Source organism: Opisthorchis viverrini (genome assembly GCF_000715545.1).
Source record: "Opisthorchis viverrini unplaced genomic scaffold opera_v5_65, whole genome shotgun sequence".
Lineage (NCBI taxonomy): Eukaryota > Metazoa > Platyhelminthes > Trematoda > Opisthorchiida > Opisthorchiidae > Opisthorchis > Opisthorchis viverrini.
In genome coordinates, this window is record NW_008751721.1 from 487247 (window position 1) to 514278 (window position 27032).

Sequence of the window (27032 nt, forward strand, 5' to 3'; positions counted from 1 at the left end):
ATTGCGATGCCAAAATGTGAGAATTGAGTGTCATACATATATCGGTATAACCAGACGAACTAGAAATCCAGAATTCAGCGAAGCGTAACAACGTATGTATGCACGTATGTATTCGAATTGGCGAATATGTACAGCATATGGAATTTTGAACCAAGGGAATAATGAATGGAGCAACGAATAGTGTATCAGTCATGTTCGTCCCAATTTCGTTCCTCTAAATTCATTTTGTAAATAAGATGCAAACGAGTGTTTCTCTTCCCTGTTCAATTGCCTGTAACTGGTCAGTTGGCATTTTCTAATAAATAAAGCCACGGCGAAAGCCTTTTCCTTTCATTTGGTGCCGTCGCCAGGATAAGGATGAAGATCCTTTGAGGGTGGGGATGTTCAAACTTTCCTGGAGGACTTTGAGGAGGTTGCGGAGGCTGCCGGACTGGAGACCGACCGAGGTAAATTGGCGGCTCTGAAGACCCTCCTGAGAGGCCGTGCGAAGGCAGCCCTGGATGTGGTCAGAAGAGGCCCTCGGAAGATGGACTGGGCCGCCGCGAAGAAAGCCCTCGCAGCGGAGTTCGACACGCTGGCCGACCGCCATGGGGCTATGAGATGGTTCAAGGTGGCCACAATGGCACCTGAATCTGACCCGAGCGTGTTCTTCGCCGGCTTGCAGCAGTTGATGGATCGTGCCTTGCCTGGGCTCGACAGAGTATCTCGCCACCAGTTGCTGTCGAACCGGTTCATCGCAGGGCAGCCGGCGCTTGGTGCCCAGTTGGGATTGGCGTTAGCAACTGGCCAGTTGAGTGTGGAGGAGCTGGGGCGTCTGGCCCGGGAACCGGCCAAGGCGCCACTGGCCACATTGCAGTCGCAGGAGAACAGGGATGATTCAACAGTGGACGAGTGGACCAACTCGCCGAAAATGAACAGCTTGCAGCCGTAAAGACGGAATCTCGGAAGCACGCTCGAACCAGCCGGTGCTACATGTGTGGCAAGACTGGCCACTGAAAGAATTAGTGTCCCCGTACCCGATCATTTGTACAAAATAAAACTTTGGAGTACTCCTCTTTTCCAATGTGGGTCACGATTAGCGCAGTGACACAAGCTACGATACAAGTCGTTGTCAAGGTAGACGAAAAGAAGAAGTTGCGTTTGATTGATGCAGGAGCAGGCGTATCACTGAGGCGAAGAGGAAACCAAGCTAAACGCAGACCGTGTGCGCTAGCCATGAGAGCTGTGGGTGGATATCGACTGAAGATTGACGGATCATCAAAGCACTCGATACGCCTAGGCGACAAGCCCGTGCAGCGCGCGTTCCTGATCAGCCCAGACATAGAAGAGACAATATTGGGGGTGGATTTTTTCAAGGGTTCAGATTCCGTTATTGACCGAAAACGGGGAACGCTGGTGAGAATGTATGGCGCAATCAAGCTTGTAGGTTACCCAGGCCCTGCCCTGAGTGAACTGCGTGTCCGAAAACTTCCGTCTTGTGATGTACCGACAGTACGGTCCGTGGCAAAGGACTATTCCGAACCGTTAACGGGCGACGAGGATCCGTTTGACTTCTGCCCGCGGACTGAACCCAAAAGTCCTCTGTCGTCAGAATGCTTTCGACCGTATGGCACCCGTCCGTTTGCGCTCCATTTACGGGAGGAGGTCCATAAACAGATTCAGGAAATGTTGAAGAATGGCATACCTGAAGAAGCCAAGGGTGCGTACAATTCTTATCTGTGCTTGTAAGAATTGCGAACGGAAAATACAGGTTTTGCGTAGATTTCCGGCGCCTGAATGAACTGACCGTGAATCGGGTAGTAGCTGTGCCTTTGGTTGCGGAGTTTACGATTCCCTCCAGCATTCTTGACATGTCACTGTATTCGACGTGCGCTCCAGATAGTGGCAAATAACTATCACGGAGGAGGACCGGGAGAAAACGGCGTTTACGGTTAGGGACACTCAACATCAATCTAGACGAATGCCGTTCGGTTTGTTGGGGGCATCATTCACATTCTGGCGCTTGATGCTTCGTTGAAAGAGGCGACTCCAGAAAATTGCCGTGTACGGAGATGATATCGTTGTGTACAGCAATTTGGAACCAAACCACGCAGTTCGCTTGAAGCGGATCCGGGAGGCTAACCTGCTGATAAATAAAGCCAAGACACTGCTCGCTCGGAGTTCGGTGACACTGCTGCGGTACAATTTGGGTCTGGAAGAAGTTAGCCCACTGCCCAAAAAATTTCTCAATTCAAAGCTGTCTCTGTGGCAATTTCCTGGACGAGCAGCATACTACAACTGGTTTGTTAAGGATTTCAAAACGACCGCTGCGCCACTGTACGATTTGCTTGGTCACAATCGGAAATTTGAATGGACCGGAGAAGCAGATGAGGTATTTAATCGTGTCGAAGTGCGGACGTTGGACCAGCAGCCGCCCCCCAGACTGTTCAGGTTCGGAGATATGTTCATGTTTCAACAGACTCTAGCGATCGCGGTAGCGCCGCAGTCCAAAAGCAGAGGGATGGAGTTATCGAATATGCCACTCGTGTCCTGACTAACGCTGAACACACACCCGACCGTTGAGAAGGAATGCTTAGCAATCTTCTAGGCCCTGGGTAAATTGAGGCCATGACTGCTTGAACGAAGGTTTCATTTCAAAACCGATCACAAACCCCTGTAGTGGATCAGGACCAGCAGAGATCCTCGCGGAATGCTCGCGCGCTGGGTACTCCGGTTGCAAGAGTACGAATTCACAATCCAGCACGTGGCAGGGAAGCAGAACCACTTGGCTGATTGGCTGTCAAGACCATAGGCTGAAGATGAGGTCCTCAGGATCATGATTTGGGCCAATAGTCTCGTCGTCGAACTGGATCCCGGAAGATTGGTGCGACTACAAATGCAGAATCCTTCGTTACGGGAGGTGCCAGCCGCGTTGTTGAGTAAAAGGAACCTTGAAAACGGAGAGAGAAACAAAGAATTAGAAACGTTCCAGACTCACTTTGATCGGCTGAAGCTGAATGAAGCTGGCATAATTTCCTGGAACGCCACCGATTCGGATGTTTTGCTACCAGTGATACCTCGCGTCCTTAGACGGAAGCTTATTGTCGAATGCCTTGAGATGGCACATAAGTGTGCACCGAGACGTACGACTAACTTCGGCAGAGGGCCTACTGGCCCGGGATGAGAAGTGAGGTGATGGATTATATGGTTTCCTGTAAGCAGTGCCAACTGATGAAAGGGGACACGACAGGGGCAACCCATCCCATGAAACAATTTCCTGTTTCAGAAATCGGCGAGTTTTGGTCCGTTGACATCAAATGCCCATTTCCGTTGACAACCAGCGAGAACGAATACATCTTCATAATGACCGAACACCTGTCGCGGTGGATTGAGGCGGCGGCCATTGCGGGATTAGTCGAGTCGCTTTGTAGCATACGCTTGGACGGGAGCAGTGAATGATAGAAATCAATGAATATCCAGGAGCGTTCGAGAAGAGGCTGTAAGATCCGCACGGTTTAGGATCTCACAGGACGATTGCGACTATTGGATTGTACGCAGTTCGTAGCCAGTAGTCAATAGGAGCAGACAGACGTGGGGCAGTAGATGATATATCGAAGACTGACAGGAACTGGTTCTACAGAAAAACGGATTAGTGAGCATCATGAATTAAGAAAACGTACAATCAACAATGACGCAATCTGCTCAAAGTATACGCCTCCTTGCCAACGAAATACAGGAAATATGCAGTGAATTTCTTATCGTCCATATCGGATTTTGTGAGACACCGTATGTCGAATCGTTACAAATAATCTTCTACGTCACGCGCAGTTTAATTAACATCTAATGGTTCCACTTCGGCAGGCATGATGAATCGTTCCAATTGCGACGCCAAAATGTGAGAATTGAGTGTCATACATATATCGGTATAACCAGACGAACTAGAAATCCAGAATTCAGCGAAGCGTAACAACCGGCACGTATGTATTCGAATTGGCGAATATGTACAGCATATGGAGTATTGAAACAAGGGAATAATGAATGGAGCAACGAATAGCGTATGAGTCATGTTCATCCCAATTTTGTTCCTCTAAATTCACTTTGCGTCTCTTGAAAAGGGAGATTTGTTGCGGAATTTATAGATTCGGTTTGTAGTATTTGCTTGGATTAGAGCAATGAATGATTGGAGTCCATGTATGTCCAGGGTAGTTCGAGAAGTCGCGTTCAGAAGAAGAGTGATGTCCAGTTTATTTCAAATAAGACGCAAACGAGAGTTTTGCTTCCCTGTTCAATGGTCTGTATCTGGTCAGTTGGCATTTTCTAGTAAATAGCTACACAGCGAAGGCCTTCTTCATTTCACCGGTACAGATGAAATTATTTACAAATGTGACCAGTTATGTATCCAACGAGACCTCTCGCTCGGGTTTTATCGCATTCTCGTACTGGAGGAGTTGAGACGAATACACATGAAATGCATGTGGGAACCTTTAGCAGGGACTGGAAAGTATGTTCGCGGCCGGGTATCACTAGTCAAATAAGGTAATACATGACAATGCAAGTTAAAGCAAGTGTTCAACGAAAATTAGTTGCAGAATCAGGGCTTTTGCGAGAGATACTAATTCGATCCCGGTGAGCATATTTGCAAATGCCCGGGAGCAATATCTAGTTACGCAGGCGACTACTGTTAATAACGATTTTACGACATATTGAAACAAGGTGTATGTAACGTAATCCTATGGGAAACGGTTTTTTATGGAAATCGGTTTTATTTTGTGCTGGGGGCAGAAAGTCAAATTTATTGTCGCTAATGTCATCACATACAAGAATAAAAGTAGAAACTCCAAGCCAATAAATAAAGCAGCTCAAAAGCAAGATGAGCGCGGCTCAACTCATCCATTCCGTCGAAACCACGCGACTGGTATGTGGTTCACTATCCGCGGTGCCTTATTAGCTTGCCAGCTGCAACTGGCGTCGGCCACAGCGGGCAAATGCCTTAGGTAGCATACTCCAGCCATTTGATGGCGCTTGTTGGTTTTTGCCAGAAATTATAAGGTAGGTAACGTAGTTTCTTCCATTTCTATCGTCTATAACTCAGTAGAATTATGCCCTGGGGTTTGGGGCCCTAGATGCACAGATGATTATTCCGCACCACGGTGCTCCTCTGTAATCATCACCATCCAGAGCATCCTCCTGTTCTCACTGACACGGTGCATGCATCTGATATTCACGCATGTGCCTTCAGGCGTGCAGTTCCATCTTTTTTGTGGTGTGCTTTAGACCGGAGATTTTCTCCATAAGGTTTCTAGTCTCTGCTACATTCAGTCACCCGAACCGTGGGCGAACGGCGGAAGTAAAGGTGGTATGTGCCTACTGGGCCGCGAGGTAAAAGTTAAGAAAAAACAAGCTATTTATTGTGGCGCGTCATGTCTGAAAAGTGGCTGGCCAAGTTCGAAGCCATAAAACTGCTCTGAGGCACAGACAAATTGAGTTATAGGATGAAATGTGCTGGCGGCTGGTGGGGGTGTCTATGATCAAAATAGGCCGATTGCGTGTTCCCCTACGTGTTCCCCGATAACTTCCTGACAGCCGTTTATGTTCGTAGCATTTGTACCTTATACCACTCGGCCGTCGTATTCCTGGACAAGCCAAACAGTTAACGCGTAGCGGTGGACCACTCGCTAAGTACGCAACTATGCACAATTGGGTGAACTAGTTACTCATGATGTGGACACTGATCTCTGCCAGCTCCTTCAAAAATACCTTAATTTAAATTTCACATATTGACCTCAAGTCTTCTCAAAGTCCGGAGAGGATGACAATCGTGAGACAAGCAGTCCCTTAGCAACAGTTACCCCTGAATTTAAGTCATCATAATGCTAATCTCGCTTGGAACCTAAGACTTGAATGTGCACCAGAAATTGTGAGCAAAGATCATTTCAAGCACGTTCGCACAGCAGGGCGCTGGTCATGAATCTTTTTCCTGGCATATGTGCAGCAGACAATCCGTTTCCACAGATGTGCAGTAAATACTGCATTTCAACGAGAGGCGCTTTGTTCCACACCAAGATTCCGAAGGAGGCTGTTGACGTTGGATTGATGTGCCATAACCAAAGGAAAAAATTTCTGATGACCCATGCCCAGAGTTACGGATAATGCTTGTAACCCGCGCTGCAGGGACAGCAAAATATGTGCAATAGCCCGGTCCAAATAACGTCTAGCCTTAGAACGCGTGCGTTGCCACCCGCTGCATGGGGGCTGTCTTTTCCAAATCACTGAATAGTGTGACTATGGCCGAATAGGTCAGCTAAGAACAGCAATCATGATGAAAGCACGTAAAGAAACAATGATGTGGAGAAACGTGAAACCGTGACTGAAAGTCGTAGCTTTTGCAGAGGAAAGACAAGGGCTGATACTGCCTATACGATGCGAAAATCGACAGCGCAACCAAGTAGCGAAACACAGTATTTCTGGGGGGCCGCTGAGAGATTGTGCTAAACGCGTGCCGGTTTCGAAAGGATTGGAACTTCTAAATTATTACCTCAGCACTTCACGACGTAAAACCGAAAATAAAAAAATCAAAACCATCAACCTTGCATATTGTACTTTGTGCATCACGTAGAACAAAGGAAGGTTACATAATGCTAGGTTTCGCACACTACTTGGCCCTTCAAAGAAGGTCGAAGCGAACACCTAGATGATCCTCTCATTCGCGAACAATTCCATAAAATATGTTTTAAGGCAAACTTAAGCCTTTTATCACCGACTTTTTGGGCTACGGGAAATTTAAAACACATCCATCTGCCTCTACCATAACAACCAAGGCCATCTCACTGACTTCTGGAGATCTGTCCCGTGATATTAATTCCATGACTTCCGCAATACAGAAGGCTTTCCAGAACAAGATGATTGCCTCCATCGGCCTAGGTGATAATATTACAGCCAACAGAGTCATTCTGTCCAAGCACACCTGCTCGCCTGGCAAACGTTTCGCAAGGCCACAGTAAGCTCGCGGTAAGCCAGCCACATAATTTAGCATTGCTCTCCTAGACCGCCACATCATTCCTGGCACACTACTTTGCCCTTCAAAGAAGGTCGAAGCGAACACCTAGATGATCCTCTCATTCGCGAACAATTCCATAAAATATGTTTTAAGGCAAACTTAAGTCTTTTATCACCGACTTTTTGGGCTACGGGAAATTTAAAACACATCCATCTGCCTCTACCATAACAACCAAGGCCATCTCACTGACTTCTGGAGATCTGTCCCGTGATATTAATTCCATGACTTCCGCAATACAGAAGGCTTTCCAGAACAAGATGATTGCCTCCATCGGCCTAGGTGATAATATTACAGCCAACAGAGTCATTCTGCCCAAGCACACCTGCCCGCCTGGCAAACGTTTCGCAAGGCCACAGTAACCTCGCGGTACGCCAGCCACATAATTTACCATTGCTCTCCTAGACCGCCATATCATTCTTGCTGCTGGTGATGGGAGTCACATTTTTCGGCCTTCCTTCCACAGGAGGCCAAACCATTGATCATCCTTTCCCGAGGCCACCACAGTAGGGGTGATCGCCATCCCGCCCACAGTTTTCGCCACAAACCCTTCAATTTTCCTCCCCCATATTTTTCTTCTTGTCTGATTTGCTCTAATCTGAAGTCTGTGAAAATCTGGAGCATGCTTTCATGAGATAACTCTGTTGACTTTCATATACCCACGCCTAGGCACATCAGCTGCATGTGCCCCTTTAAGACCATGTTGCGCCTTTATATTTTCCTTCAATTCCTGCACCACAAATGAATGAGCGAATTTCGCGCTCCATCCTACTCCACTCTAAATACCATTTCATACAGATCCTGGATAGTCCAGCACAAATACCATCTGTGTTCCTAATCACGTATAGACAATCGCACTGGTTGCGTGCGTGCTATCAGCTTCATAAAATCGCCAGCTGCACTACCAAATTCGAATTTACACACATTGCCACATCAATCCCGTCTGCTGGGAGCGTCTAAAATTTTTGCGTAGACCGCCTACGTCATTCTGCTTCACTGGGAGAGCTTGAATATTGCAGGACCCGAGTCCAATGGCAGGGTAGCGCTCTGGTCAAAGCGTGACCTTGGGGATGTCCACGTTCGGGTTAATCGCGACCTAACCTGTCACAGCTGGATCCATCTAGACTGCTCGTGATAGTTATCGTTCACGACCTCGAAAACGTCCTACGTAACACGTGTTTCCACTGTACCTGGATCTTGACTGATAGGAATCTCTTCTCGCAACCATAAATGGATTTTTATAATGGATTGTTTGGATTTCGGACATCTTCCGTTTGAAATCAGGTCGAAGTTGGCAGAGCTTGAGGTTGAACTTTCCGAAGGTAAAACATGTTGTCTCCGATGTTTAACTCATTTTCATTATTCGTTCGCTTGTTATCTGATCACCGTATTTTTGTTGTTTGGCCACAGGTTTCTAGAAATTGTTCCATGGAGTCGAATTGTAATTTCAAGTCTACCTAGAATACCCATGTTCTATGGCTGATTGCGGTAGAAGTTCTCTAACATCCGATTCGTTCTGTTAGCTTGAGGTCCCAAACCAAACCGATATTCTTTCGGCCTACAGAGGTCTTGAAATACTTGTCGTCTACTACGTGACTTGATCCAGCCAAGGGCGACTCTTGTTTTGATTAGGAGCCTTTCGGAAAGTTTTGTGGCATCCGTGATCCACCTATTCTTTGCAGGTTCTGTCCAGCCCACCTGCAAGCAAAAAGGAAAGTCCTTCGAGGCGCCACAGTGGCACAGTCTATGTCCAAGAATCTGTAGGTGGTAGTTACGTGAACTCCGCCACGGGCAAGATATCCTCCACAATCACCCCAGCACGTTTCATTCAGGCATTAACCATGCACCAAGAGTATGTTGGTTACACCTACAGTTTTGGTAACCTAGAAATAGGCGATCCTGTGGGATGCAGTCGAACGTTACGGGCTTTTACACCACCACTTCGTTCAGAAACCTGGGCATCTACACATAGACCGTAACTGAAATGCACAAAAGCCACTGTCTGCGTGGTTGTGCCCTCTCTCTCACTCCCACTAATCACTGCTTACCAGAATTAGTTTGCTGGCTATACCTTTCACACTTCGTTGCCAGACCACAGAATTTTCACCTTCGTTGCGCACATTCAGCACAAGTTTTGTTGAAAGGGCTCTTCGAGATAGACGATCTCCTGGCATACGGAGTACGTGTTCAAGTCAGCATAAACCATAAATCGTGAATGACATTCTTGTGGGAGAGTTCCTTCTTGAAACCATCTGGTGTACCTCATCATTGCTGATCCGAGTTTCCCACCAAACTCTGCAAATACTTGGGAGGCACCGATGGGCAGACACTGACAGCTTTCATACATTCTCTGTGAGCGGATACTATGTTTGTGACCTATAAGGTTATATAGATCATGATACCGCTGTGTATACTCTGCCGTTCATCATAAGTGTCAGAGGTTGATAAAGATTTGCCCTAAGCTTCCAAAGTTCCAGACATTTCACGGGAACTCATGCAAACTGTTTTCTGCGTCAATTGATGGATCTGCAAGTATATGGTTTTGGTCCGATCACAGCGTCTTGTGGCAACACCTTATAGTTTACATGTGTGAAGCGCATGTCAAACCGTAGAATAATGCTTTTAGGTTATTTAAAGAAGAATCTTTAGGAATCTTGACCTAGGGTGCAGCATCAGTGCCTGTGAGCGTACGCCTTACGGACATTTCAGTGGTGGGCAGTGAAACTTCAAGCAGCACGCAACCAACAAAGTAGTGGAGGAACGGTGGGAGAGGTGAAGAACCTCTTATACCGGGTGTGGTAAATGCTGTATGCGTGGGGACGAGATGGACCAAGTGGTTAGAGCGCGAATTTATCGACCGGAAGGTCCCCGGTTCGAACCCTACCTCTGCCTCGCGACTTCCCCTGTCTAGGCTTGGGCGACCTGGCAGTATCTCAGCCCTCGTGCCTCCTTCGTATGGCATGGCAGCTAGGCACCGAAAAGGTGCTACAGCTGAACGCTTTCCTTCTTTTTCTTTCTGTATGCGTGAATTCGCCCTCAGAAGTTCGCATAAGTTCCATCATGAGAATACAAATTTAGGAGGGACATGTTTTATCGCCAAACACCGCCAAATTTTCTGACGGTCGACAGAGTCAAAAACAGCTCTCTACTTGTGAAAAAAAGGCCGACGTGGGACGTTTAAAAGAGCGACCTTATTCAATAACTTGTCTCAATGCCCTATCTAGTGTCTGATGACCTGGTCACATCTTAGCCCACATGTTTTCTTCGGATGGCAACTAGGCCCCGTAAAGCTGTTACAGCTGAACGACTTAGCCCACATGTTTTCTTCGGATGGCAGCTAGGCCCCGTAAAGCTATTACAGCTGAACGATTATCCTTGTTACTAAGTGTGAAGATGTATCGTCGGCCGGGGTGAAACCAAATTTGATTCCCACGAGTTTGTCCCTTCCAAGAACTTGTCAATCTACGCAAAATAATTCCAGTAACTTGGATACCAAGGCCACCAGACCTATGCCTGATGGTGTTTGTTTGACGTTCTTGAGTGTTCGAACGTTGAAAGCTGCAACATGACTAAGTCCTCTTAAGTCTGGTTAGAGATTATTTTGGTTTATCTTTTGTGCTATAATTCAAGTACAAAACAATGGCTAGAAGACTTATAGATGTGTTGATCTCATTGCGTCCCTCTATAGTTAGGGATGGGTCTGGAAGATGACCGGCGAACGAATAGCTACAAGGGTGAATGATACTCCCCGGTTGCTCAAACCGATGGGGGGGGGAGTTAGTTGAGGTAGCTTACCTTGATCCTTTGATTCAAAGGCCTAATTCGCAAGACAGTGAAAGGATGGCCCCGCAGGTTTTCTAGCATGTGGCGACGTTTTGGATAGCCTGCTTAGGACTTCCATCATTCATGAGTTTCAGCTTTGTCTATGGACCAAAAGTTCACCTCCATTGGTATGTTAGTTCAGATGTAGACATTTCGGTGCGTTGCACGGGAGACCCCATGTTTTTTGCCATTCACCGATAGCAATCGAGTTAGTTTCGTAATCACTGTGTTGACAACGTGGAAGAATGCACAATTCCCAGCTTACGGCCCATGAGTACCCCTGAAGATGGCTGGTGGTTCGCTAAAACATCATTCGGGATCGTTCGGTACACAGACTGACAGACTGACAGAGCTTCAGCGGGTGTTTCCTGCCTTCGAGCTTTAAGCAACGGCCTCTTGAATACGTCGACGAACCTTTCTGCTTGATCATTCGATTGCGAGTGATAGGTGGTAAGTGAACATGGGTTATAGCATGTCGAGTGCTCAACTCGTGGAACTCAGCGGAGGTGAACTGCGAACCGTTGTCTGAGGAGATGGGCTCTTGTAAGCCATGTTGGGTAACACGCAGGGTACTAGATTTTGTTGGAGACGATACTGGAATGATTTCTGGCCACTTGGAAAAAGCGTCAATCAATCAGATATCGCTCCTTTGTAATCAATGTGGACCCAGGACCATGACTTCTCAGGTCGAGGCCAGGGAATCGTTGGTTGATGTGGTGGGTTCTTGGCAGCTTGTTGGCATCGCGAGTAGCGTTTCACAAAATCAGTGGTGTGCTGGTCCATGCGCAGCCAGTAGGCGTAGCTGTGAGCTATTAACTGCGTACAGTCTATTCCTGAATGCCCGGAACGGAAATGACGGGGGACTTGATGGCGTAAAGATTGAGGAATCACGACGTGATCTTCAAACATTAAGCAATTGTTTACGACCGACAATGCATCTCGGCGACGAAGCAGTTGTCGAAGGCAATTCTCTTCGAGGTTCGGAGACCATCGAGTATTCACGAACTGGATCGCCTTGTGAAGCGTCCGATCAACCACGGTAGCTTGTTGAACCTCTGTATTGTCACGGGTAACACGCGAACAAACTGGATGAACTGGGGACCGGACGCGTCCTCGAAAGCAGCCCACGTAATAACGGTGTCTTCCTGAGTTGGCTGATTGCTGATCAGACAATATGATGCATCGGCCGGATCAAAGTCGGTGGTTCGACGATACTGAATATCAAAGTCGTAGCCCAGCATAATAAGTGCCCACCTTTGAAGGCGGTCGGTAGAGTGTGCGGGAAGAAAACATAACCGAAAATAGACCTTAAGGGTTTATGACCGGTAAGTAGGGTGAAACGGTGACCGTACAACAATTTGTGGAAAGCGCCGGACGGCGAACACTAAGGCCAATGCTTTTTTCTGCATCTGTCCATATCGCTCTTGTGCTGGAGTTGGTGATTTCGATGCGTGCATGATGGCCTTCTCCGATCCGTCTGGGAAGACGTGCAGAATGACGGCACCAACTCCTCAAGAAGAGGTACCAGCTCCCATGATGATCAGTAGCTTTGGGTCCTTGTGGGTCAGTAGCGGATCGGAACTGAGTATCGCCTGTAGCCTGCAGAATGCCTCGTATTTTTTTTATCAGGGAACGTCCTCTCCAAGCAGCTGATTTAGTGAGGGTCGAATGTCGTGTAGCGAAGGTAAGAATGCCTAATAATATATGATTAACCCCAAAAGGAACGTAATGTTGTGACATACTTAGGAGGTGGCATCTACTGTATAGCTCGAACGTTCTCCGGGTCAGGATGACGACCAGAGGCGTCAAAGATGAAACCAAGATACTTCACTGTTGTCAAGACCAATTAACACTTTTCAGGACGGAAACGGAGACCATTGTCCTTAATGCGCAGCAAGACGGCATTGATCCGATCAAGAAGCTCTTCGGGTGAACCAGCAACGATCAGCACGTCATCCAGGTATATGACCGCACCTGGAATACCAGAAATATGGTGTCCATCAGCTGCTGGAAATTTTCCATGGTGGTTTTCACGCCAAACAGGAGACGAGTGTATTGATACAACAGCCCGCGGTGTGTTGATAGTCAACAGTGAGTGTTGTGATTCTGGTGCGACTCCAACTTGAAGATGCGCTTCATCAAAGTCGACTTTCGCGAAGAACTTTCCACCGTTCAGAACAGTGAATAGATCGTTGGCACTGAATAGTGGTGCTGCTGGAGAGCTGCATTTAGGCCGGTTGAAAAACTTGCACATATGCGGATGTCATCATTAGGCTTCTTCACTACGACAATCAGCGCTGCCCAGGTGGAGTAAGATACAGAGAACAGAATGCCTTGTTGTCCCGGCCGTTGAAGTTCGGCATCTACCAGTGGGAGGGAAGCGTACGGGACTGGTATCTTTGGGCGGAATACTGGCGTAGCTCCTGGCAGGAGGTGGAGGACTGCTTGTGTCGCAGTGCACTGACCAAAACCGGATTGGAAAACAGCTGGAAATCGCTTGATAAAGTCGGATGCATGATCTAGATGCGCCGTGGGAGACTGAACTGTACTGTAAATGACAAGCGATCGATTCAATCAAGAAGCAATAAGTTCAGCTCAGCCGCCGTTACATAACACGACCCCACGAATGTGGTTCTTCATAAAGACAGCATTGAAACTCACCGGAAAGTTTTAGCTTTCCACCGCAGGCACTGGTAGCAGTTTGGCCGGCATGCCTGATCGGACGTTGTCCAAGCGTACTTCAGAGCTTCTCCGAAACGATAGTATTGTCCGACGCATCGTCTAACTGCAGACTTACTGGATGACAGTTGACGATGGCTGTGGGATACTTTCGGTGACCTGGGGTGTTGATCTGGAAAGTAGTCAGCAAACTTAGAAAGGAGCCAAAATTGTTCGATTTCCGTTTGGGACGGACGCGTGATGACGGCTTTGAAACTCCACAGGCAGTATACAACCGTGACTGACAATACCCATCTTTGTGTCCTACGGACTTACATTGAAGACACCGATGCTGCTCGTGGGGACATAACCTGACGAAGTGCCAAGCTCCACAGTGGCAACATTGTGAAAGTGGTGTCTTCTTTGGGCCTTTATTTTGCTTCGGACCGGAATCGATAGGGTCAAGCTGTTGTGTAGACTAATGGATTGCATGAACTTCAGAACCGCCATGATCCCTAAGTTGGACCATCGTGGTATCATGCTTCAGGTTATGCAATGGTTGACGTTTAAAGGTGATGGCCTGTAGCGTCATTGATGGTCCCTGCTGGATGCGGCTGAGTAGTCGAGTACGGATTTTTGCATCCTTCGGGGATTGCATGAATGTATGCATGTGAAAATCAGCGACTTGAACTGATCTTCCGTTAACCATCCGAGTTTGAACCGTTCGCATTCCCGGTTCACGATGACCGAATAAGTGAGAAAGTTGTCTGCATCACTTTTCACTAGCTTCAGGCATCGATAACGGAATATTAAAAATTGACGTTTCCTCGCGGAATAATCGCAAAAGCGTGTGTACCAATTCGTCAAAATTGAAATCACTTGGGTTTTTTGAAGGATATAGTTGGCGTATTTATCATGCTCTGTGGGTCCAAGTTTGCGGAGCGGGAAAACCTTCCAACTATCATCCTGAATTTACAGGTCGACCCTGAGCAGGTCCTCATTGCGAAGAAACCATGCATCGAACGTTATACCAGCCGAAGTTTCATAGCAAATTCGTTGAAACTGCCAGCGATTCCCTCAACCGACTTTGGGACGCTCGACGTAGCCGAGAATCCAAAGATTTCGTTGATAGTCTCTCCGTAAGCACTTTCATGATTTGCAGTTGTTGGTCAAACATTACTTTGAGTTGATCTGCCTCTATCTTGCGTCGCCAGATATGTTACGATTCGATAACGCAGAAAACAAGCGATAATATGCGCGAACTGTGACAGTATCCTATCCCCAGCTATGTTCCCCATCCCATCTCCTAGCGCAGCCGAATAATAAGACGAAACCTTGGACACAACTTAATGCTCCGGATGACAGGGGATCTATGGAACAGAAATTCGTTAGCACACATAAAGATACATAGATTTTGAGGATATCGATATCCCAAACACAGACAAGAGAGAGCGAATCCCCCCAGTTGTGTGCTGATCATTAACTGTTTCTGTACCAACTTTCAGTTTAAGCTTTAATCTCGCGTAACCTGGACACCACCAACTGCAAGTCCACTGTAGACCCAATCGTATCGCGTAGCTATCAACAACCGATGGAAAACTATAGTTCATCTGCTGAGAAGTATTACACGATGATGAAATTAACCGCATTAGCGTTTGCCATACAGAAAGGCAGAATGTTTACAATCTTTAGATCTCTGGGGAAGTGATCCAGAGACTTGCTTTTTTTTTCTTGGAAGTGTACGTCTTAAGATTCTCATGCATGTTGCAATGACGTGGTGCTGTGAGTTTTCCTCCATTTTGCTAGTGAGGTTGACACTGACTCCAATGACGCTCATGAACTGTAGCTAGGTTTTGCGGACACAGCGAAGTACGGGGGAAATTTAAAAAAATGTCTGTCCCAGATAACAGGTCTGCGGGGGCTGCAAAATGCGAACACTAGTGTACTGGAGGATCGCTTAACTCAGCTGTTACGGCGTGAAGATACTAACCGAAAGCTTCTTGGTTAAATTCCATCCAGGTCGCCCATGTTTAGGCTCAGGCAATCTGCCAGTATATCAGCCTTTGTGCACGACAGAAATGCATTAGTATGGGGGCATAGCCGAACAGTTGTCTTACTCCACAATTTGTGTGCCCTGGTAGATTTGTTTGTATAGTTCTCATCAAAATCCACTGTGGCATCCTCAGATATACCCTCCAGCTTGAAATAACTGGCTTCATTTTATAATATGATAATTCCACTCTCCTCACAGATAATCATGTGTATTTTCTTTGACTTCCAGGTGATATTACGGAGAAAGGCTATCAGAAAAAGAAGGCCAAGCTGCTCGCACCGTATATCGAGAGTACAGGTTAGTTCACGCTTTTCTCATTTTGACCTTTCCAAGTGTGAATCCTTGTATAAAGACCTCAATCAGACGTTGGTCGGTAGTCGTTGATGGATTCGTTATCACTTTTCAGTCCAGATTTTTCGACCGAGTGTTTGGACATGTGAGCCTCTCGAAGTTTATTGGGCTAAAATAATGTCTCTTCCTTCCTGTCGTTCTTAGAATCCCCCTCTCCCTCTTGTCTGTACGGACTATGGGTTTTATGAAGGAACTGGCTCGCTTCATCTAGCTCGGCTTGAAGCCATCAATACCTTTTTTCGTTGTCAAACTACAGGGGGCAGAAGCTTTTCAGCTTGACTAGGTTCACTATTTTGACCCCTTGTACTTCTCTATCCAGTTAGTACTGGATCCAGTTGTTTCCATATGGTGCGTGTCATAGTTAACAGGGCCCTGTGAAGCAGCCAGGTTTATGAATTACATGGCCTAACCTGATACCGGACTGGAGTTCTGTAGAGCTTGTTATCAGTAACAGAAACGGATATTTGAATGCTGCGTACCATAAGTTACATGGGAGCATAATGTGGAATCCCGATTTACGCCCTTATATTCAGCCTTGATTTTAGGAACAGCCTATTTTGGACCTGACGATTTTGTTGAGCATATGTTATCGGATGGCTAGCCTCCCTTTTATGTGTTCTTTCTGTCAGCTGCAATGACTTAGCTACGCGTGCACTTTAGTTACATTCATCGCAAAGCCTATTTCGTGTTGTTGTATGAAGACATTCCTAGAACAGCTGAATCCTCTCAACTACAGAAGTGACTGGTAACTTCAAACAAGGTTGGCTAGGAAACACGTGCTCAAAGGGAGTAAAGTTTCAGACAAATTATTCATTCAGAGGAACCCATGGTTCGAAAAGGTGGTTGTCGTACATTGTTTGGTTATCTTTGTTATTGAACAGTAGACGATGCACAAGATGTTTGAATGTTATTGAGAATGGTGAATGATAACAGCCAATAGAAGGTGCACTCTGTGACCTTGAGCTAGCACGAGTGAATCTGAACTCTTGTCCGAATAGTAAGGAAAGAGAAATGGTTTTTGTTCATTTGGCAAAAACATTCTGTGAGTGCCTGTGTATGGATAATCGTTTCCTCAAGAATTACCTCGTAAATCTTTCAAATGGTTATCTTTTTATTGTGGGTTGACTGAACAGCTAACTGACTGAGTCACGAATGAACTTGGTGCATATCAAGTTATCGAACTGGGATCATCGTCCACATCAGGTAGTTTTGGGTTTGTATGTCATGGAGTAGGTCATTGGTCTCCGAAATTCAATCGTGAACCGGCATACAATTGTGATATGGTTCATCAGGTTGCACTGTGAAACTCCTGCACTGCGTGCCCATCGGATTGAATACACCCTATAGTGACTAGTTTTGACCGATTGTGACAAGTTTTTTTTGGTAAATTTTCTTCGGAAGGAGCTCCACATTCTTTGATGGAAGTGGCTCTGACCAAAAGTTTTCACGTTGCCGTACTCAAAGCCATCAAAAACAAACATTAACCGAGGACACTAATGAGTTTAGTAAATGTTAGACATTCGTTTTACGTTCTTATTTTGTCAAGTAGTTCAACGAACCTTCTCTGAAAGCGTATCTTGCGTCTCCAAAACACCCATTAGGGTTTCTGTCAAGAAACTGCATCCCGATATGGTCCAAGCCATAGAAGTCTCTCCGTCTACTGTTTCAATGTCAGCTGCTCGGAAAGCGGTATCTCTTGTTTTCATTGTCATGGATATTGCTCTGACAGGACTGAAGATGCTCTGTTTTCTCGTGTTCCCATGCAGTCAGATAAGCTGAGTTTGTCAATCAAAATCCATAAGTCTAATTGATATCTTTGCATATGACCCAATGAATCGAAGCAGCGATTTTGCCAATGACACGGAGAAGAACGTTCCAGTCCTCTTCAGATGGCAGAGTGCTGGTGATTAGAGCTGGTGTCGATGCTTCCGGAACCGTACAGATACATCGTGTTTTGAGCGCATCAGTTTTCTTTACAAATGTGCGATTCGTGTTACGTCCCAATCGTAATTAGTTATTCACTCAGGTCGACCACCTAGCAGTAAGTTGCAGACAGTTTGTGTTCAAGACTGTCACCCATTTTGGAACATTTATGGACTCCGGTCGTTCCTCGTTTCGTGCTGTGTTAGGGGTCGATTCCTAGTGGACATTCATCGACAAGACGTTCGTTGCATGCGGATACAACCGTCAGGAAAGTCTATCCTTAACAGATTTATAAACGACTGACGAACGCCAAACAAACCGGTCGACTGAATGAAGTCGCAATTCAATTGAAGTTTGGTTTAACAGTGATCCGCTTCTGTAATACAGGCAAGGAGGTGGGATCCGCTTTACCGAAAGTATGGTTCATCACGATCCTTCAAAAGGACGCTTGGCTTGCAGTTTCAAGGTTGACAGGGAAGTGGTCACTAAAACGTTTTGAGATATGAAAAACGGTGACATCCTTTAATAATTCAAGGGCAAATTCTACTGAAACAAGCATACAGTCACCTATGTTGACTCGAAATATGGCTCCAAAACTCCAAGTTTCATCATATTATTCCATATGGCGGAATATTTCGAATGACGGTTTATCCGATCTCGGGTGCCCAACATAACCATCAACGTAATTCTTTCTTCGCAATGGAAAATGAAGTGTTCTATTTTAACGAACGATGAAGTCAAAACTGAAAACAAACTTTTGGGCAGAAACTAGGCTTCTGGCCATGCTCACAAACCCTTCAGGGAAGATTTGGAGTATACTGGCGATATCCCTCTACGGTGACTGGTGTTCTTTTCGCTATGCTTGGCAGTTTGCCTGCAAACGTTTCGTCACCAGTTGAAGTGACGTCATCAATGCGTAGTAGATTGTGTTGCGTCGCAGTGAAAACCACGACAGCGCTAAACAACAAAGCAACGCTAATCTATTGTGCACTGTTGATATGGTCTCGATTGGTGGCGAAACGTTTGCCCACATCAACCAGCAGAACGTCAGTTATCCATTAAACCTTTACTAGCAACTTTCGTCCTCTGATATGTCATCCTATACCGTTCAGATTCCATCTCGATGCAAAATATACTAAATAAGCTCATCAGTGTTATCATGCGAACTTGCACGCAAAGTCTTTATGTAAGATCGAGTGAATACACCGACAATGCTGGTCATTCCAATAGAATCACATGGTTGTACAAAAATTACTTATCTGGGTAGTTGCTAGAATCGCTGAAGCCCGTTTCTCCTTCCTCCAACTTGGATATCTCCGAGGTCTACATGACAGCGTCCTGCCGGCGATGCGTCTATATGAATCTTAGCCGCTGTTCGTCGTTGACACAGGTTGACTGTTTTAGCTTGATCATCCGTGCCTGTATGTATAACGAACCGTCGCACTGATAATTTTAGAGTGTGGTGAATGGCAGCAAACCAACTGGTTGCCCAAATGTTGCTTGATTCGGCTGTACCAACTAGACAGCCTCGGTCGTGTCCAGTAGTCCGTCACCGCTCCGTGCATTGTTTGTTGGAATATATCGCGACTGGTTTGCGCCTCGCCCCACTATGCCAATAACCGTTGTGCTCTCTTAAAACATATACTTTTCCACCTGTCTAACTGTCTTCGACGAGCTACTTTTGTCCCCACATGTCGAAAATGTGATAGCTTGTCAACTTCCCGCGTACGGCAGTACTCACAAGATCAATGAAAACCCTTGACAGTGCACTTCCAACTTCGCCTTTTCGGAGTGCATCAGGTAGAGCAACTTTCTTTTAATTTCATCAACCCAATTTGATACTTCAATATTAAGCTGGACCTATGTTTTGCGACAATCATTCATTTGCAAATCAACTTGATGTTGACGGGGAGATTCACCTGAAGGTCTTTCTTCTACTATTGAGGTGAAGCTCGGCTAAATCATCCGTCAGCAGCGAGTTAATCCGCATTGAATGTTTACCACACCTTGTTCGTGGTGTAGCGCTTACGTGAGAAACTAAATTTTCCAGTTTGCCTCACCACCTCTTCGCAAGCCAACCATTGACGGTTTAGTCAAATTAACCTTGAACGAAGTCGTCCTTTTCCAGAGAATCTAGAATAAACCTCACATTTAGGTATTTAACGCTTAAGATAGCCTGTTTTTTTGTACCATTCATTCTCCTCTAGGATCGTCTTTTGAGCGTGATCAGTGAGTCTCTTGGAAATTGTATTTTTTTCACCACCACTCAGCCTTAGAGTCAGACCGACGCTGTTTTACTGTATTGTTACTTTTTCTTTCAGTGAACCCCAGTCCGCCGCTCACTTCCACCCCCAACGTTACACAATCCTCATCCGGACTCCACATTCCCTGTGGCGCTGTCCAATTGCCAGGGTTGACTGGAAGTGCGCTTGACCGCCGTCGACTTCAGCTGCGGTCTCCTGCTTCATCCGGAGAGGACGGTTCTATCAGTGGCCCGGATGATAACTCGAATGACTGCGAAAATGGATCTCCTCTCCACCGGCCACAGAATCGTCGCTACATACGAGAAGATGGTCGATATCGATCTGGTATGCTCACCATCCATTTCAAATACCCTTACTGTTTCTCCTGTTCATTTCGGTTGATTCCGAGCAGTCTCACTTGACGTTGATCAAGTTTAGTCCAAAAGGTTTACTACGTGACTTGCTTGGGTAATTGGTACAAGATATTAGTTTATAACCGAATCTAATGACGTTCATTGTTTACTGGACAGTGATTCTACAGAAGTGGCAGTCCTGTGGTACGCCCCAACTGTGTAGTTGATATCCGTATTCCTGTTCAGTTATTTCGACATCTTATACTACCTCTGTTTGAGTATGCCATTGGCAGTGGATCACGTGAGTCGACAACGTTCTTTTCCTAGTGTGGTCGACTGAGCCACTTGCAGTTGCCATGTAGCTGCCAACTGTTTTGCCGTTGAGATATAGTTTGTGTTTCACATAGAGCAGCACTATGCAACTCGTTATAACCTTGTGATGGATTGCTTGCAAGCGGAGTTCGTGGCACATGAGTCCATACAGCTGTGAATTTGGCCTACGAAAATTTGTTCTGAGGTTGCAAGTGGCTGTTGGGGTCACACTTATGTGCTAGAGTGGTCGAGTCTGCTACTAATCAGCTGCTACTAATCAGCTGTCGTCTCAGTCAGGAAGCCTGGTTATCTGTAATTGGTGAAATCCCGTGTCCAGTTGACAGTTCTGATAATTAACAATTTACGGGGTTTCATCCCGATTGGATTTTCATACTAAACAAGCGACTGGTTCCCGATTAGCTGATCCATACGAAGTTTTCCGTCCATGTTGGGGCTGTTGATGCGGCCAATCACACGACCCTTTGTAAGGAAATGACGGAGAGGCTGGTGTTATGGAAATTGCGGTCTCCGTGTTGTAGCCAACTTCTATAGATTCCAGTGATGATGTCTATTCCGATCCGACCAGCGCACTACTAGCCAAAAACACTGCTACCTAAACTTTATGAAAATGAACAGGATATTACACGAATGGTTTGCCTATCAGGCTGAATTTGCTCTGTAGCGAAGCATCGGTGTTCGAACACTGGTGTTATGCTGTCGACAATGGTGATAATGACTCGGCAAACTGTTCTTTACCACTGAGACATGACGCTATCATATGCTTCTGTCAGATTTCACCATCCCACTGAATCGCATAGCCCATTTAGGACGTTTAACTGAAACGATTAGTGGCGAAGTCGTGGCACCCCACGACCTAGTATGGATAACTGGGAAAACTGATGGGACGGGATAGTCACATGTTGAAAGTAAGGAAGTAGTTCGGTGTAGTTGGCCGCGCAGGTTTATGGAATACAACGGTTCCGTTAATGAATGCTTTAGGCTACTGCTGCTGATTGATACTGCATACAGCTACCTGGATCTAGTTTCTTGCCAGAATATAACCTCAGATGGAAGAGTGTTGTACAACAACAGGGCCCAGGATGATCTCGATTGGAACGGCGCTGACGTTTGACTTGCTTTGGCTACTCCATGCACAACGTATCAAATGCACGTTATCTGGCGTGGCAAGGTCGCAGTAGACCATCAATGAGGTGCGGCTCTCCTCCAGATGGACTTCACATTTTTTCGATGCATGGGTTTGGCGTTTCTTCACATGTTTTTTTGCACTTCAACACCGACAAGGACCGTGATGGATCTCGATTGGAACGGCGCTGACGTTTGACTTGCTTTGGCTACTCCATGCACAACGTACCGAATGCACGTTATCTGGCGTGGCACGGTCGCCGTAGGTCTTCAATGAGGTGCTGCTCATATTCAGATGGACTTCACATTATTTTCGATGTATGGGTTTGGCGCACTTCAACACCGACAAGGACCGTGATATAAGAAACTTGAAACAAAACAGAGCCGGGTGAGGTGTCTGGAAATAATCAGGTAATCAGGAAATCCTGAAGTAGCACACATACAACTGTAAAATTGCATTGTTTATAAACGAAGCAATATGGTGCACAAGGGAAGCCAGTTTCTTGCGATTTATTTTGTAAGTCAACTGGTAGAGGTCCTAAAAAGGAACCCAGGTAAAGGGAAGAAATGCCAGGTAGTGATATTTTGTCCGCGATTTTCAGTAGGGCTGTAGAAAATTTGCGCTTATGGAATTCAAGCCTTGGCGGTGTGTTATTCCGAGGTTCCTCCCACAATAAAAGTTAATACAGGTTTCAATAAAATCAGGCTGTTAAGTTCGGACACAAGAGAAGGTTTTAAAGTCCCCGCTTCCTGTCTTAGTGGGACACTGAGTGCGCTGGCGACACTACACCTTCATATTCATGGGCATTCTGCCTCTTCTTTCGATGTCATTTAAGGTGCACATATCTGCTGATTTGAAAATTAAACGTATAAATTAGTTACCCAAGTCGGAAACGCCCTGCGCGAACAAGTTGGATACCGTTAAGGGCAAAGTAGCTATCGTAGTGGCGTCCAACAAGCTGACGCCATCTGGGATAACACAGCCTCGATAGGTGAGCCTGAGTGTAGGATACAGGCCATGTGATTGGTAAGGCACGAACAGCGGAGCCGTTGGGGGTTCCAGCATCTGCTCTCAGTTTAGAGTGAGAGTATGGTCAAGTTGGACCCCGTTCAATGAGCTCACGCAGAATCAACGGGAAAAAGGTCGGAGTTTGGTCTTACTGCCTGGACAAACATATTTTTGGTTATACTGGACGTAGAAATGTGGACAAAACTCGGGTCGGTGTACAGATGAAATTCCACGGAAGTTTGGAGAAGCGTCCGAGTTTGGAGAATAGCCCGAACGTTTAATGACCTTGCAAGAATATGGAAATCGAACTTTAACAGATGGTCTGAGTGGACAAAAGCAGGAGTATCTTTTATTCCATCACACAATCAAGTCGGAAGGAGCAACGAGGGGAATAGCCATTGAATCAGCATCACAGCAGCTATTCAACCACGCAAGTGTTGTATTGAATCATGCTTCGGAGAATGGACAATAAATCATTAGTCTGAATAGAGAAACCATTCTAGCCTTGAGATGTGGAATAAATAGGTGGGACGCCTGCCACCTCGAGCATTTTAGTTGTTTGCATCCTGGGACATATTTGCGAATTTCGACGGGGTAAACCGATAAAATCTTGTTACAGTGATTACAAATTAGTTAGTAGTAAGACAGGGTTTTCAGTTCATTAGAGTGTACCGAGGAATCAACACAGAGCTCATGACAATTGACCGTCTTTGTCAACCAAATGACAGCACGCAGCAGCACAACCGGTGAGATATGTGTTTCTTTTACCAGCACTCTGGTTTCATCATTTGATGATTCTCACGTCGAGTCCATCCTGTAGATTTTTTCCTCATTTTCTTCCAGAAGGCTGTGATCGACCACTTAGCAATGGTAAACGGAACCTTTAAATCCATGCCCATGTATTTTTTCTGACTGAACCAGAGCGATGGTCTTCTCTGCTCTGTTTATTCTGTCTCACTAGACTGGCGGATAATACCTCTAGTCCATTTCTGCATGATCGCATCAATCTGCAAATTTATTTCAAAATCGAGCTGTACTCATGCTGATTTCTTCAATGCCCCACATGAAGAGCACACTGCAGACAGGCGTTTAGCCTGCTTGTTCCGGCCGATTCTGTCCGAGCATGTAGCATGTTTCCTCCCTTGCTTCACGCGAACATCAGCTATCGTGATGCCAAGTGTTCGTTTTTACCACCAACTCTATCTACTCATCGTCCTCAATGCAGTTCTCTCTCCTCCCCCCCCCACTACTTTCCGATCCAACAGACATTCGAGAGGAGGCTGTAAAAGAAGCATTGTCCAGAAACCACCGACAGCGCCCCGAAGCTCTACTACCTAACAAGCGCCGAGAAAATGGGCGTTCATCAGGTGCGGCCACTTACCACGATGATCAGAGTGAGTGTATTGATTCTTTTCTTGTTATTATTGTCCCATCCTGATTGTCCAGTTGTTTTCCTCACAATGTGTCAACGGATTAGGTAGCCCTCTGGTTCTAAACTAGAGTGCAGTGAGCGAGCAAAAATGGTAGACTGACGGTACTCTGCCTAGCAGGTGGAGACAAACAGCTTCTACCAAACCATATTTTAATCAGGGGACGTCAGATTTTGATGTCATCCGCAGAGAGGAGGATATAACATATAAAACGTAGCCCGGCCGAACCATAATCCAACTGTCACTGGAGTGCAAGCAGCTGGGCTGATCGACGATTAGGATTATCAGTCACCAGTCGGGACACACAAGATTCGAGAGGAACGGAATTTCATCTGCCTAATTTAGACGCGCCTAATCCCCTGCGGCATGTTCGGACAACTTTTCTGTTATATTTTCTGGTTATATTCGTCGACTTTTGTGCGGTTTTGATGTCATCCGCAGAGAGGAGGATATAACATATAAAACGTAGCCCGGCCGAACCATAATCCAACTGTCACTGGAGTGCAAGCAGCTGGGCTGATCGACGATTAGGATTATCAGTCACCATTCGGGACACAAGATTCGAGAGGAACGGAATTTCGTCTGCCTAATTTAGACGCGCCTAATCCCCTGCGGCATTGTTCGGACACTTTTCTGTTATATTTTCTGGTTATATTCGTCGACTTTTGTGCGGTAGTCCTTGATGGCGATGATTATGCAACCACAGCAACGGATGAGTAGACTCCTCATCCATTCAAATATTCTATCAATAACTACAGCCGACGGCTCGACTGTGTTGGATCATTAAGTTTGTATAGGTTGGGGTACTATCTTGCTGTAGTTGGACTTCAATGTGACGGTAACCCCGAGGACCACACTTACTAGAGAGGAATCGTACTACAAGGCTTTTCTTGGGTAGTGTTTAGCGCGACGTTAATATGAGTCTATCGAGGTGTTCGAGGACCACACTAGAGAGGAATCGTACTACAAGGCTTTTCTTGGGTAGTGTTTAGCGCGACGTTAATATGAGTCTATCGAGGTGTTTCCTTCCTCCGGCCATACCTTCATATTTGTACAAGCAGCTACGCTACCTTTCCCCGAAGAAGAATGGGTTAAAATACAGACCCTAAAAGACGCACACTCCGATCCCCAAACGGTTGATGGTGACAGCCTGCGCATTATCCAGTAGTGTCGAAAGATCTATAAAATCAAGAGTCCAATGCCGCTCAGAAAGCACCTGCTATGCGCAGTGGCATTAGGAGTCAGGCTTCCAAGCCTTATTACTTGCGCCCTTGGTCTAGGTCAGCCGTCACTGCCATGTGGGTCATAACTTTGAGTCAAAGTCCGGGGTGTGTTGCCCCAAGTAAGCCTCTGTTTTCAGACTGAATGTTCGAAGGTCTCCGTTTTCCCACAAATGGCTCGGACTGTCAAGAGAAAAAGGCAGACGCGTCTCCAATGGCCACGAACCTGAGAACGGTCAGGGATATGGATGAGGGAGAGGCCTGAAGGAGCAACTGCCCCTGTTGCTAAAGGGCAATGCCTTCAAACGCTGCAGCATATAACTCAGTGAGACTTGGCTAGCTTATCAAAGAGGATTGATTCCGGTTATACATTTTACTGGAGTGCAACAATAAACGGAAGGTGACGTGAACTCGGTATTGGATTCTCGAAGGCAGATAACATGAATTAGAAATTTATAGATTAACCGAGGTGCTTCAGTTCGAGAGTGTTGGTCATCTGGTTCATCTGGTTTGCTACACTCGTCAATTTTTGTGGGGAATGTGAGAGGTGCATCCCAAAAGAGTTTTTCCATAAGCATGAGGCTCCCACCTCTTGTGTGCGTGATCGGATGGACCTATGCAACTTAATTAATGAAATGTTCGTATATTGCTAATCTGTCGTTTTACACTTTAGCAACCCGGCAGTATCTCTGTCCTTATGTTTCCTTCCGTTGGCACGGCAACTAGGCACCGAAAGGGTGTTACAGCCAAACGATTTTTTCTACTTTGGCACGAAGCGACTGCTTGCAAGCTGTATAGGATTTATCATGTAGCTTACAATTTAGAAGAGGTCAGGAACTGACCTCGCAGTCTGACATGCGGTTTCGACCGTTCCTACTTCTTAACCAGAGAGATTCATCATTCCGTTTCACGGTAGCTTCACATGCTCTTACTAGATGAGCACCTCAACTCCAAAGCTTGTCACCGAACACTTGGTAGTCATTTTTGGATTGAATGCTGCAGCATTTATGGTCATTTTCAAGGTAGCACAAAGATGAGAGTGTGAACTGTCCATGCGAGTTTATTCCAAATTTGTTGAGTATTCCTTTATCGGTTATATCAGCCGTGAACCGAGTGAAAACTATGACCAAACATCAGTTTTGAGTGTCTGCCTTTCCCACAATTGAGTGGGGTTGAGACCCATCACCGACTCAATCATTAAGAGCTTGAAGTAGCTCAGTTTACCATGTCTAATTAGTTAGCTACTTCGTCCTTCGCCGGCTCTTGGGCGACCTGACACTGTCTGTGTTCTCGTGCTTCCTTCCCATGATACTATCCACTAAATAGGTTTTATTATCAGGCAGTTCACAGTTACATACTATTGCTCCCTCACGCACTACCGTTGCTTTCTAACACAGGAAATCTAGCGCCACGCAAACGTGTGGCAATCGATAGGAAAAAGAGTGAATTCTGACAGTAGAACTGGCGTTTGCTGTCCTCCTA

At 46.0% G+C, this 27032-nt stretch overlaps 2 protein-coding genes across 2 annotated transcripts in view; one reads left to right on the plus strand and one right to left on the minus strand.

The window, feature by feature from the left end:
* Positions 1 to 8084: 8084 nt before the first annotated feature.
* T265_04123 (hypothetical protein) overlaps positions 8085 to 27032 on the plus strand; it is a gene marked incomplete at both ends in the record, with an annotated part of 103216 nt that continues 84268 nt past the window's right edge. Inside the window, 4 exons of the mRNA XM_009168781.1 lie at positions 8085 to 8355; positions 15795 to 15863; positions 20162 to 20428; positions 24166 to 24294. Of these exons, the coding sequence (XP_009167045.1) occupies positions 8277 to 8355; positions 15795 to 15863; positions 20162 to 20428; positions 24166 to 24294 (544 nt within the window). The remainder of the gene's footprint in view (positions 8356 to 15794; positions 15864 to 20161; positions 20429 to 24165; positions 24295 to 27032) is intronic.
* Positions 14102 to 27032, minus strand: part of T265_04121 (hypothetical protein) — a gene marked incomplete at both ends in the record, with an annotated part of 19975 nt that continues 7044 nt past the window's right edge. The window contains one exon of the mRNA XM_009168779.1: positions 14102 to 14479. Within this exon, the coding sequence (XP_009167043.1) occupies positions 14102 to 14479 (378 nt within the window). The remainder of the gene's footprint in view (positions 14480 to 27032) is intronic.